The 12,002-nt window shown below is 41.2% G+C and overlaps 1 protein-coding gene across 2 annotated transcripts in view; it reads right to left on the bottom strand.

Annotated features, from left to right (window-relative positions):
- Window positions 1-11,878, bottom strand: part of LOC113015778 (histone demethylase UTY-like) — a 34,509-nt gene extending 22,631 nt beyond the window's left edge. For both annotated transcript variants that reach the window (XM_026158040.1, XM_026158041.1), the window contains exons 1-2: window positions 11,267-11,878; window positions 11,065-11,128 (exon numbers count right to left, since the gene is read on the bottom strand). In XM_026158040.1, coding sequence (XP_026013825.1) covers window positions 11,065-11,128; window positions 11,267-11,445 — 243 coding nt within the window. In that variant the 5' untranslated portion in view covers window positions 11,446-11,878. The remainder of the gene's footprint in view (window positions 1-11,064; window positions 11,129-11,266) is intronic.
- Between the last annotated feature and the right edge of the window lie 124 nt (window positions 11,879-12,002).

Genomic DNA, 12,002 nt, shown 5'->3' with positions numbered 1-12,002 from the left:
AAAGAAAAACAGAGCAAAATGTGAAGAGTGACAACAGCCGAGGACAGATTTACAGCAATAATACTTGAGCACGTTTGGCTACATCTGAAGACTTCTTATTTTTGTAGTTTAAATGTAAGCATGAGGTTTTCTAAATCTCAGCCTTGCAGATAAATTACTTGCTGTCTTTTCTTCAAAATGAGGAGATGTCATCAGAACTCATATTAGCAATTCCTTTGAAAACCAAAATTCTGAAAATGCATCAGGACTTGTTCTTGTCAGTACTGTAAGCAGTCCGGGGAGTGCACATACTGAAGCTACAAGTCTTCCAGAAGCATACACATACAAGTGCGAGTCTACCCTTATATACTGAAGAAAGATGCCCACAAGCAGAGGAAAAAAATTAAAATGGAAGATGGACACTAGTGCAGCTGTTCCAATTGCATCGCCACAACTTATTGACAAGAAAAACATTAAGAGTCTGGTGGTAAGTGATTCGCATAAGGCATTATGCGAACAACGCTATCGTGCTTTCCAGACCAGGGAGGAAAAACTTCCAATTAACTAGAAGCACCGATGGGAGAATGATGAGCTGGTCATCAGTCAGGGCCAAGAATGCTGGAAATCTGCCGATTGCAGTTCCTGGCTGGTCAGTTGGCTTGATCTTGCTCAAGAACAAGACCAACTAAGTCTTGGGTTTGGGTAATAATTCTCCAAGCTTTCTGAAGCTCTATCAAAATTTTTCCATTGAGTTTTTCATTCATTTTTCAGATGCCTAACTCAAGAGATTAGCCAGTGTTTTGTCTACACATAACTTTGTAAAGAACCAATATTACATTTCATCTTTATGCACTTTGTTTCTAGCAAATTGTTCCAAAAACATCACTTGTTCAGCTTCCTTTGACTCTAAGAAAAATGCCAAAGATAACAGTTTGACAAACATAAAGCTGAGTTTTTTTGTTTGTTTTGAGCTATAAAACAAATACTTCACATATCTTATCATGATCTTCAGTGTGTCCTTAAAAACGTTGAGAAAACCAGACAAGTGACAGCCAAAAGAAGAAGTGACAGGCCTAAAAATCTATTTACAGCAGATTAACAGTATCTGAAAGTCATGTCCTTAAGAAACAGGAAAAACATCCAGGAAAGACCTGACACAAGACCTGAGAGTTGCATCTAGCCCTTTAGTAGATCATCTACTGTTCACTCAATCCTAATCACAAGTGGTCTCAGTGGAAGGAAGGGAAACAGGGAGAAAAAGAAAGTACGCCAAATTACACAACAACTGGACTGAATATCAGTGGCAACGGGTCTCATGGAGCGATGAACCCAAATTTGACATTTTTCAGCATGACTTGATCCGAAACACGCTGCCAATGCATTAAAAGCATACCAGGACAGAAAAGCACACAGTGAACACTATCAATCATGGACTGGCCTCCCCAGAGTCTGAACCGCAACATCCAAAGACGACCTTTGAATGTCCTTCAAGGAGCTTGGAGAACTGTTCCTAAAGACTGCTTAAAGAACTACAAGAAAAACTGCCTAAGAGAGTTCAGACTGTGTTGAAGAATAAAAGTGGTCACACCAAATATTGACTTTCAAGTTTGTTAGAATTGTACAAACTTATTTACTGTATTTCTATGCATGTTTGCTTAAAGAGGAGTGGCAGAAGTCTCACGGTGTGGTGGTTAGCACTGTTACCTTCCAGCAACCTCAAATCCAACCTGGGATCTTTTTGTAGTCTATGTGTTCTGTCCAGCTACTGTGGCTCACTCCTACAGTCTTAACAACATGCGTGGAGCTAGACAAATTAGTCATTCTAAAATTGCCTGTAAATGCCAGTGGTTACCATCTCTATGTGTTGGCCTTGCAACAGATTAGCAATCTTGTCTAGGGTGTTTTCTGCCTTTTGCCCTATAACAGCCTCCCCACAACCCACAATTGGATAAGATGAAGATAATGGACAGAAATACTGAATATCAAATATTTGCACAATAGATTGAAACGTGGATATTCATTTTCTTCCATTTTACAATTGATACCAAACTGCTACAAAAAAACTCAAAAATAAAACGATAGAAGCAAAAAAAAACCATTGCTCATCTCAATTGGACTTCTGTACCAGAAATGTACGGTCAACATTTGTGTTGTTGCTGTGGGACAAAATTTAAATGTATAAATGTGTGGGTGAAAAAGTAGAGGAAAATCTCAAGTGAATAAGTAGAGAAACAGAAAATGCAAGTGCTGCGATGCACGTTTATTGCAGGCCAAAGTTAAGGAAGTAAAACCTAATCATACTTTGTAACACGATCATCTGATTTGGGATCACTGAAGGCAAGACTTTCAAAAAAGGCTGACTGTTGGAGCATGAATGGCAGGAGGGTTCAGCTGCCGTCATACATCGGATCGTTTTTCTACACAGCAGCTAGAGTCACATCGGCATTTTGATCATAAATAAGTGAGTAAACATGGTTTAAAATTGTTTTTAACAGTGGACACCCGATGAACTTGATCCTTGAGCTCTAGGGTGATATGTGAGGAAAAACAAAACAACAGAAAAACATGTCAATCTCAGAGAATCTCTGACGACATTTATAACCACTCATCACAGAGATCAATGCACATTTCAGAGTTCAGTTCTTCAGAAATGACTGGCCATGGTTATTTCAACAGAGATGGAGAAAAAAAGTGATATGGTCCTGTGAGCTATGACGGTAATAAGAATATTATGCTGAATTATGGTGGTTTTGAATGTCCTGGATTTTTTTTTTCCTTTCATTCATTTATTTTGAATGAATATTTAGGGTCTACCCTAGGTTTCTGGAGGGCTAAGGCGCTGCAAGGAGGGAATGCATTAGCATCTTCAGACTTTTTGAAGTTATCATCTGTGACAGCCGATTTTCTGCTTTTCATCATGAATTTATCCCCGCCATGGCAGCAGAACATGTTGCAGGTTAAACTGGGCTATTTGAGCACTTTTGAAAACAGTCTGAAAACACTCGCTAACTGTTACAACATTAACGCTACAAAAAAAACAAGACCTCTATTTAAAAGCATTACCTGATCAATGGATAGTCTAGTCCCTTCATATTCCACAACCTTACCTTTTTATGGTTACAGTGGTCCCTCGCTATAACATGGTTCACCTTTTGCAGCCTCGCTGTTTTTGCAGATTTTTTGTGCAATTTTGCATGCTGTTTGTTTTGGTTTGGTTGGTTTTTTGTTTTTGTTTTTTTTACAGTGCATTGTGTTCTGCGTCCTGATTGGCTGTAGACCATTGTCAGTCTCCTCCGTGCCGTGTCTCCTGTACAGTACAGAATGGTTTCACCTAGGGCTGGGCCATATCATACCGTTCACAGTAATACCGGTATAATGTTGGGTAACGATAAGAAAATGAAATATCGCGATAGAATATGGGTAAAACGCGCATGCGCAGTGCCTTTGTTTTCATACACACATGGCAGAAAAAGCATGGCGGCGACAGAGAATGAGAAGGGCGAAAGCAGATCGTTGAATGAAGCAGATGAACCAGAATTGGTTTACAAAAATGCTGCAACTTCAGTGGTGTGGAACTGGTTTAGCTTTCGTCTGTCAGATACACAACAAAGCACTATTTCTGGTAGAGCATGCTAGTGGGCCGTCGTTATTATTGTGTTGTTTGGAAAATATGGCACACTTAAAATCAATACTTTGATTTTTCTGAAAATCGACAGTGTCCCTTATAATCCCGTGTGCCTTATGTATGAATTCTGGTTGTTTACTGACCTCGAAACGATTTTATGTACACGGCGCTCGAAAATCTGTCAAATGTTTTAGTACGACTTTGCTAAGCTACCAACTCGCGCCGCTTGATGGATTGTCGGAGCATTACAGCTATCGTAGGCAGGCGCCTCGCGGAGTGATAAGTACTGTGCTTCAACATAATATTAACGTATTGTGTGTGTATAACCTCTTTTTAAGTTTTGTGGATATTATACATGGTTATGCTGAGGATATGTCGGCCAATTTCCACTGGAAATGCCTTTTGGTTAAACTGTCAGCAAGGAATTTGCATTTTCACTGTTAATTTTTTATATAACTTTAATGCACATTAAAAAAAAAACAGCTGCTTGTTTAACTGAAAACACACTGTTGTGTTTTTTGCACTAATAAAGTTGTGGAGTTGTATTTTGTCTAATGTCAATTATATATTCAGTCATATCGTTATTGCAAATTTTCAAATGTATATCGTGATAAATGTTTTTGGTCATATCTCCCTGCTCTAGTTTCAGCTTGTCAAATTTACACAAATCAAGCATTGTGACTCTGAAGTGCTGTAGTGTATATTTGTACGTTTTCTCCCCAACAAACACAACAATGTCGACGAAACGTCTTGCACCGTAAAAGGCACCTGTGGATGCCTTTGGTTTCATTCTATAATACTGGGCTGATTTTTCGACCAAGGTTTGAACTTTGAGAGTGTTTAAACAAGAGAGAAAAGTGTAAAAATGTTTGTGCCTGTGAGAAAACTGTGTAGTGAGGGGTTTTACAGCCTTAAAACATCTATAATAGCTGTAAATGATAAAGTTGTATACTTTGCGGATTTCACCTATCGTGGGTTATTTTTAGAACGCAACTCCCGCGATAAATGAGGGAACACTACTGCTACAATAATATTAAACAGTAAGAACAATAATATTTGGTGTAATTATTCAATCTACAGAGATTCAAGACTACAGCCGAGGCCCAAGTTGGGAGTTGGGAGTTCGCCTAGTAATCGGAAGGTTGCCGGTTCGAGCCCTGGCTCAGACAGTCTCGGTCGTTGTGTCCTTGGGCAAGACACTTCACCTACCTACCGCCTACTGGTGTTGGCCAGAAAGGCCGATGGCGCGATATGGCAGCCTTGCTTCTGTCAGTCTGCCCCAGGGCAGCTGTGGCTACAACTGTAGCTTGCCTCCACCAGTGTGTGAATGGGTGGATGACTGGGTGTGTAAAGCGCTTTGGGGTCCCTAGGCGGGACTAGTAAAAGCGCTATACAAATACAGGCCATTTACCATTTACACTGCAGACAAATTTAAAAAATTCAGTAGTGGGCACCAGCACCTGTACTATTGTTTGATCATCCCATGTAAATAAACGTCTCTATTAAAAAAAGTGGGTATAAGTCACAGACATGATGATAGCCATTTATTTCTAATGTCAACATTATATTTCGTTGACAGAATGTTAGAATGGTTGTGGAGCAGCCTGACCATGAGGAATAATGTTAGGTACAATGTGTTAGCTTTACAGCTAATATAGCATTTATATATCACATTAACCACTGCAAACATTTTAGCCTGGCTCAATCAAAGCTAAATAAAAACAAATGAGGGGTGGCTCAAGAGTTTAGTACAGTGTATCTATAAGAGCTAGGCAGTTAATTAAAAATGAACAAAAATCACAGTCACAATCTGACATAATTTTGCACTTGCATTTATTTATTTTTTTAAACTTCTGTTAATACTTCCCCACATTGTATTCACATACTGTCCTCTTAAAATAAATAAATAAATAAAATACCATAACCTGTGATTTCACATGACTCCGTGTGAACGCATTTTGGAAAGCAGACATCAGACATAGTATGGTGGTTTACACATTTGCCCAACAAGCAGAAGATCCTCTTTTCAATCCCAGGAGGAGACACAAATCCTTAAGGATTGTGTCAAAAACAGCATCTGGTGTTTAAAATATTTATTTTATTATTATATTTAATAATACAAATAAACAGATCTGCTAAATCAAACGTGTAGCAACTTGCTGTTTGAACATTTGACCACAATCACCCCCCCCTCAAAAAAACATGGTCAAAGTCTTTTTCTTCTTTTTTTTTTTTTTAACTATACTATTTGGGCTTACAGACTTTCTTTAACAGGATAGTAGGCAAGACGCACAGTAAACGGCCTGAGGGCGGATTTGAACTTGGGCCTTATGGCACATGGGTCACCTGCAAAACTCAGTAAGCTAAACCAGCAGCCCAACAAAAAGAACAAAAGCAGCATGCACATAAATAAAAACATTTTCCGATTTAGTTACATTTTAATTTATTATTGGTTTTATATGAGTGGTACAAACATTTGTGCTAGAGCAGCCAGGTTAAAACCACCCATATCTGGAACAACTATGATTGCCTGGTCAAAAACAGCAGCACTGTTGCAAAATTAACAACTTTTCATTCCCCCTTTAGCGCCTAAAACGAAGTAGAGCATACTCAACTGTCTGCAGTAGTACTTGTGAATGAGCCCTGTGCACATGCATAGTGTTACCCATATAGAAGCTGTGTACTACCTGATGGTTAAAAAAAATAAATACATTGATTATTTAACCTACATATGTAGTTGAACTCACAACACAGACATGGTCTTTAACTGAACACCTCCGTCAGCTCAGACTAATGCAGCTTGATTCCATAAAACATGTGCACAGATAAATCTGTTATTTATCTGTTATTAACCTCTGTCTCACTTCCACAGCATGTCTTTTATCCTGTCTTCCTTCTCTCACCCCAACCGGTCGCAGCAGATGGCCGCCCCTCCCTGAGCCTGGTTCTGCCGGAGGTTTCTTCCTGTTAAAAGGGAGTTTTTCCTTCCCACTGTTGCCAAAGTGCTTGCTCATAGGGGGTCATATGATTGTTGGGTTTTTCTCTGTATCTATGAAGCGCCTTGAGGCGACTTATGTTGTGATTTGGCGCTATATAAATAAAAATTGAATTGAATTGAATAAACACAGCTGTATTTTAATCTGCACTAAATGTGCCATCAGCTTGAAATAAGCGCCAAGCCATCACATACAAAAATATCCAAAACAAACTTCTATTTTCAGCTAGTGCACGACTTAATATAATGTGAGAACTTGGTCAAATAGGGCTGTGCGATATGATCAAAATCTCATATCCCGATATAAGAATTCTATCGTCCCAATAATGATATAAATCACAAAAATGTAACATTTTCTGTAAATTCTGTGAATCTCTGGCAGCTCGTCTTGCGGGAAGTGTTTCCAGCTGCGCGTCATGTAGCTGGAGTCGAGTGTTTTAACCGATGCATGAAACTATACATTTTTAGACATAAGTTGTAAAGGCCACCGTTTTCTTTGTGAGTATTTATTACACATGGTGCTGCGGGGAAAAGCCTGTTCTAACGTTTGAGTCTAAGGTTTATTTTTTAGCACCTGGCGGCTCTTTTTTAGTTCTCATCCGTAAATAATCTGTTCTTTCATGTGATTCAGTTTATTTTGAAAAGTCTCAACAGGATATTGAGCTTTATTGTGAAAGGTTTATGTGGAACATAAACAAGCGGACACGCGATGCTGTTACCGTCATTGTTGCTAACAACAACGCATAAAAACAGGCGCTTGTCCGTCCGTATTGTTGTTATATAAAATATAAGAGAAAGAGAGAACTTAAAAAATTAATATAGCCACTACAGTGACCATCAAAACGATGAAAAAATATTGCCGTAAACAGTTTATTTTGCGACACCACGAAACAAACGATAGTGTAAAATGAAATGATAGACGTTTTTATATCGTCAAACAATATATATCGTTATATCGAACAGCCCTATGGTCAAATACCCAGATAACCTACCAAAGCAGTACTATGGAAGAACCTGAACATGTTAAGGACTATGGAGTGTGGCTCCGCCCTGCACAGATAGCCACAAGTTGGCCACTTCTCTATTGTCAAGATATTGGCATACTCTTAATACCATGGTATTTAGAGTACCTCATTCATGCAGGGGCGTATGACATCATTGCACACAACCTTGCCAACAACTGAACTGACCTGCAGTTGCTCAAAACAGTATTAATATGTTAATATTATTAACATTTTTATAGCATTCGGACATTCTTGTGAAGTACCTGTACTTGCAGTACATTTAATTTACTGGAGGGAGGGCGGGAAGAAAAATTCTTGAATGGTTTTTACAATACAGCAATACAATATTTCTGTCATTTATATTCTGTTTTAAATAATATCACCAGCCTTTATGAAAGTGATCCTAGAGCTCAGGCTTCGGACTGTTCTACATGCTCAATTTTAAAGATTTTTGTCACAGTCTTGCTGCTGCCGATGTGTCAGAACGGGGGATATTCCTTAATATGGCTATCATAGCCAAACCTGTTGTTCTAACATTCTGCAAGCCAGTCAGAAGAAAGTTCCCTTAAAGGGAGGGTTAGGTTGGAGGTACTATTACTTGTTTCAGACTAAACAATTCTCAAGATAAGATAAATAAGGACGATCATGACCTGCGATATAGGCAAAGCTACCTCTTACAGCCCAAGAACAAACATATGGAACTGGAATGAGCATAACAGACCCACTTTTGGCATTATTCATCATAAGACCAAGTAGTTTGTGGACACATTTTTACTCACTCAGTGGAAATACAAAAAGCTCTAATAGAGACAATCACTGATTACATGGCTGTGAAAGATGGGACTGGAATTACTGACTGATAACGCATGGTCTTTTTAGTAGCTGTGGGTACTGAGTGATTTGACGCTAGAGCAACCTTAATGCGAGGCAACAATGAGCTTCCATGGCCAATATCTCAGTTCAGGTCTACAGTTATCTAAACAAATGTCCTACAAAGACTTAGTGGCAGAAGTGTGGGATTCAGCTTCCAAGTGTAGCATGAATGGTGGCTGCTTTCTATCCTGCGTCCATGCTAATGACTCAACCAGTATGTAACAGTCAAACAGCATGTTAAATGTCTGCAACTAGCATTATTTAAGTTAATCCCTGTGGGAAAGAGCTGTCCTCTGTAAATGACCTTAACCATTTCAGAGCCGCAGCACAGCCAGCGCCTCAGATGCAACAGAAGAAGCGTCCAAATATCTAGCTTTCACGTGAGTGTGTGTGGACTGAGGAGAGCACATGAACTCCACCCAAAAAGCCATCAGCCACACCCCACTCGAAGACCCTCCTTGCTGTAAGCATCTTGCCAACCGTCGCACTTAAGACACAGAAAAAAAAAAGCACACACCAAAGCTGAAAGTTTCTCTTCCACCTAGTTAGTCTAAATTTACGTCATTGCTGTCCGATAACGGGTTGTGATACAATGACCTAGTTCTGTCAAGCAACGTTAAACCCACTCCCATCCACAAGTAGACCTACCAACAGCGCGAGCGACACGACCAGTACAAAGTGCCAGACAGGGCTACTGTTCTGAACTAATAAGCTGCAAGTGGGAATGGAGATGTGAAACCCACCAAATCATTCGCATGTATTCAACGCAGAAAGCAACAAAATGAGTGAACATTGCTAAAGTGAGTGGCTCGTGAGCCCACCACATATGTGTTTGTTTGATGATTATTTTTGAGGGGAGTTGAGAGAACTATAAGGTAACCCCAAAACTTGTACATATTTTCTGCATGGACAACAACGGTATCCCACATGAAACTCTCAATCTGGTAAAAATTTGCTGTGCATTACAGCTATAAACCGGCTTAAATCAAATGCAGTGCTGTCAAACCTTAAATCCACATGGGAAAGGTTAACAGATCCACAAGTACTGGAAACTAACAGTATGCTAGAAAGGACCCTGCATTAAGGGTCCCTTCTAGCTTATATAAAATGTTTCTGAATCATGTCTGTTGGTTGTAGACAGCAACAAAGACACAGCTAACACTTTAAGTTAGCTGGACTGGGAAGCTGCCTATGGATACAGGGCAGTCTGTCAGCACTACAAAGAAAGAGAGTTCAAGCATTGTGCATTAATTGCCTTCAGCTTGGAAGCAGGGCAGACTTCTCTTGCGTTCTGCTGCTAACGCGAAAGGAACACTTCCCAGGCATCCCACACCACCTAGTGAACAAGATTCACGGATCCCCCACCCACCCCTAAAAAAAACAACAAAAAAAACAACAAAAAATATATCACGAGCTGTCAGCAGCACTGTCTTTCTCCCCATCTTCCACAGTTCTGCGATGCATTCAGAAGAGAGGGCTTTGCTCTTTGTTAGCCAAGCGACATGTTAGGCACACAGGTAGACTGTGCCTGTTCAACACGCAGCTTCGAGAGCACATGCAGAGTCCAAGCCAGGGCCAATGGAAACTGTAAACAAAGGACCGTGACACCACCTAGGTCAGCGAGAGGGACACGTTTTTACGGAGGGCCGAGACCCGTGAGAAAACCCGAGCCACGCTTTAGCGAGCACACGAACGGGTCCGAAAAATATTCACGGCAAATAGGTTATATAGCTACCAGTGTCACTCCGCCATGTCCCGCCATCTTGGACAGGCAAGCCAGCCATTAACGTTACTTGTAACGTTTGTCAACTCGTTCACGCGGACACCAAACACACACACACACAAATGAGCGCAGCAGGCCCCCCGAAAGTGTTTTAAATGGGCCAACGTAATGCCATAAAACACTCCAGACTGTGCCAAAGACGAGACGAAATGCAATTGCTACGGGCACCAGCTAACCTTACCAAATAACGTCAGTGGTGCACCCCGAAGAAAGCTACAGCCTTTCCGTTACTCCCACCGATGTTTTCGCGACATACGAGTACCAATGTGTTTGAGGTTGGGTGGGAGGGATATCTTAGCAGCTACAATTACACAATTTCAATGTGACAAAACTTTACTCATTATAGTGCAGCACCGTTTCCAGTATGTGTTACACAAATCCGTGACGACGTTGTCTTGGTAGTGGTACAAGTACACGGGGCTGTATGGGATAGCTATTCAGCTAAAGGGGAAGGGCGGTTTCCGAAAAAAAAAAAAGAAAAAGGAAAACATTAACATATGCTAACTTTACGGGCAAATGAAGGGAGCAGTAGCTAGCCGGATACACGGGCGGGCCAGCGAGACGGCGTTAGCCGCAGGTGCAGGGTCGCTGTTCATCGGAAGAGGGTAGCTAACTAGCGAGCTAGCTGCCTGGCTAAGAGGGGCTGCGGCTAGCTGGCCTTGGTCTCCGTAGCGAGAGGGCCACTCAGACTGGCTTGCCACTTGAAAGCAAATTCACCGCCATGCACGACTAATGACAGATTCAAGAGAGTCCCGTAAACCCGGGTGCTGCTCGGTTGCAAAATACATCCAGTTAGATTCACTACCTTCATCAACAGGGCCTTCGTTCTGGCGCCATCTTCATGAAGCTTCTGAAATCCAAACAGTGAGCTGCAAGCAGAAGACAACACAGGCAGCTCAGTATCACTTGCAGAGCGGCTCGAGGACAATATCGACATGCAAGGCAAAATAAAACAATCAATTTTCAAAGTGTGCGTTCGTGTGAGTGCATGGGTTTACTGTTCCGACCTGTCGATCCCAGCCAAACTATCCCTCTCCTCGGCTGTCAGTGTCGGAAAGTCCTCCTCTGTTTCACTCGCTTTTCCCGCCGCCATTTTCTTTCCCTCATCACCACTAGAAGAAGCCGAGCCGAGACTCCGAGCAGCAGCGCAGGCAGCAGCGGCGAGAGACACACCGCACGATTGCATGGAAAATCGCGACGCGGGGACGAACGGATCGCTCCGCCAAATCAAAGAAGGAAAACTGAAGGGAGCGAAACGATCAAAAACTTTTCTCCGGGATGAAAAGATGCGATTCGATGTAGTAAATCCTTTCGGGGGGGACAGAAGCGCTCTCCGGGTAGCTCCTCAAACGTCACATTTTTCATCACAAAGTGGTATCGTGCAGCTATTTGAATGCAAATAACTGAGTACAATATCCAAGATGTGAGTATTTGACAAATAAAACGCGTTTCGGCCGCGAAGATAAAGTTGTTATAATTGTGTCACCCAAGCGAACCCACGCGCCGCTCTGGCCACGCCCTCTCCGCCCCTCTCCAGCCAATGGGAGCGCGTGTATACCACCATATGACTTCCCTGCTATACTATTCTTTTATCTGAAATATTCGTGTTCGCTCTGCAAAACCACTAATTAAAAAAAAAAAATCCTCCCTGATAAAATATTTTAAAAAAATAAATACATATTTTTTTACGTGGTTCTCTTGTGCATGAACCATAGCACTATTTTCCCGACAAATGCTCTAATT

This window comes from Astatotilapia calliptera, chromosome 23 (assembly GCF_900246225.1).
Source record: "Astatotilapia calliptera chromosome 23, fAstCal1.2, whole genome shotgun sequence".
Classification (NCBI taxonomy): domain Eukaryota; kingdom Metazoa; phylum Chordata; class Actinopteri; order Cichliformes; family Cichlidae; genus Astatotilapia; species Astatotilapia calliptera.
Note: the sequence above shows the minus strand (reverse complement) of the source record. Positions and strands in the feature narration are given on the sequence as shown.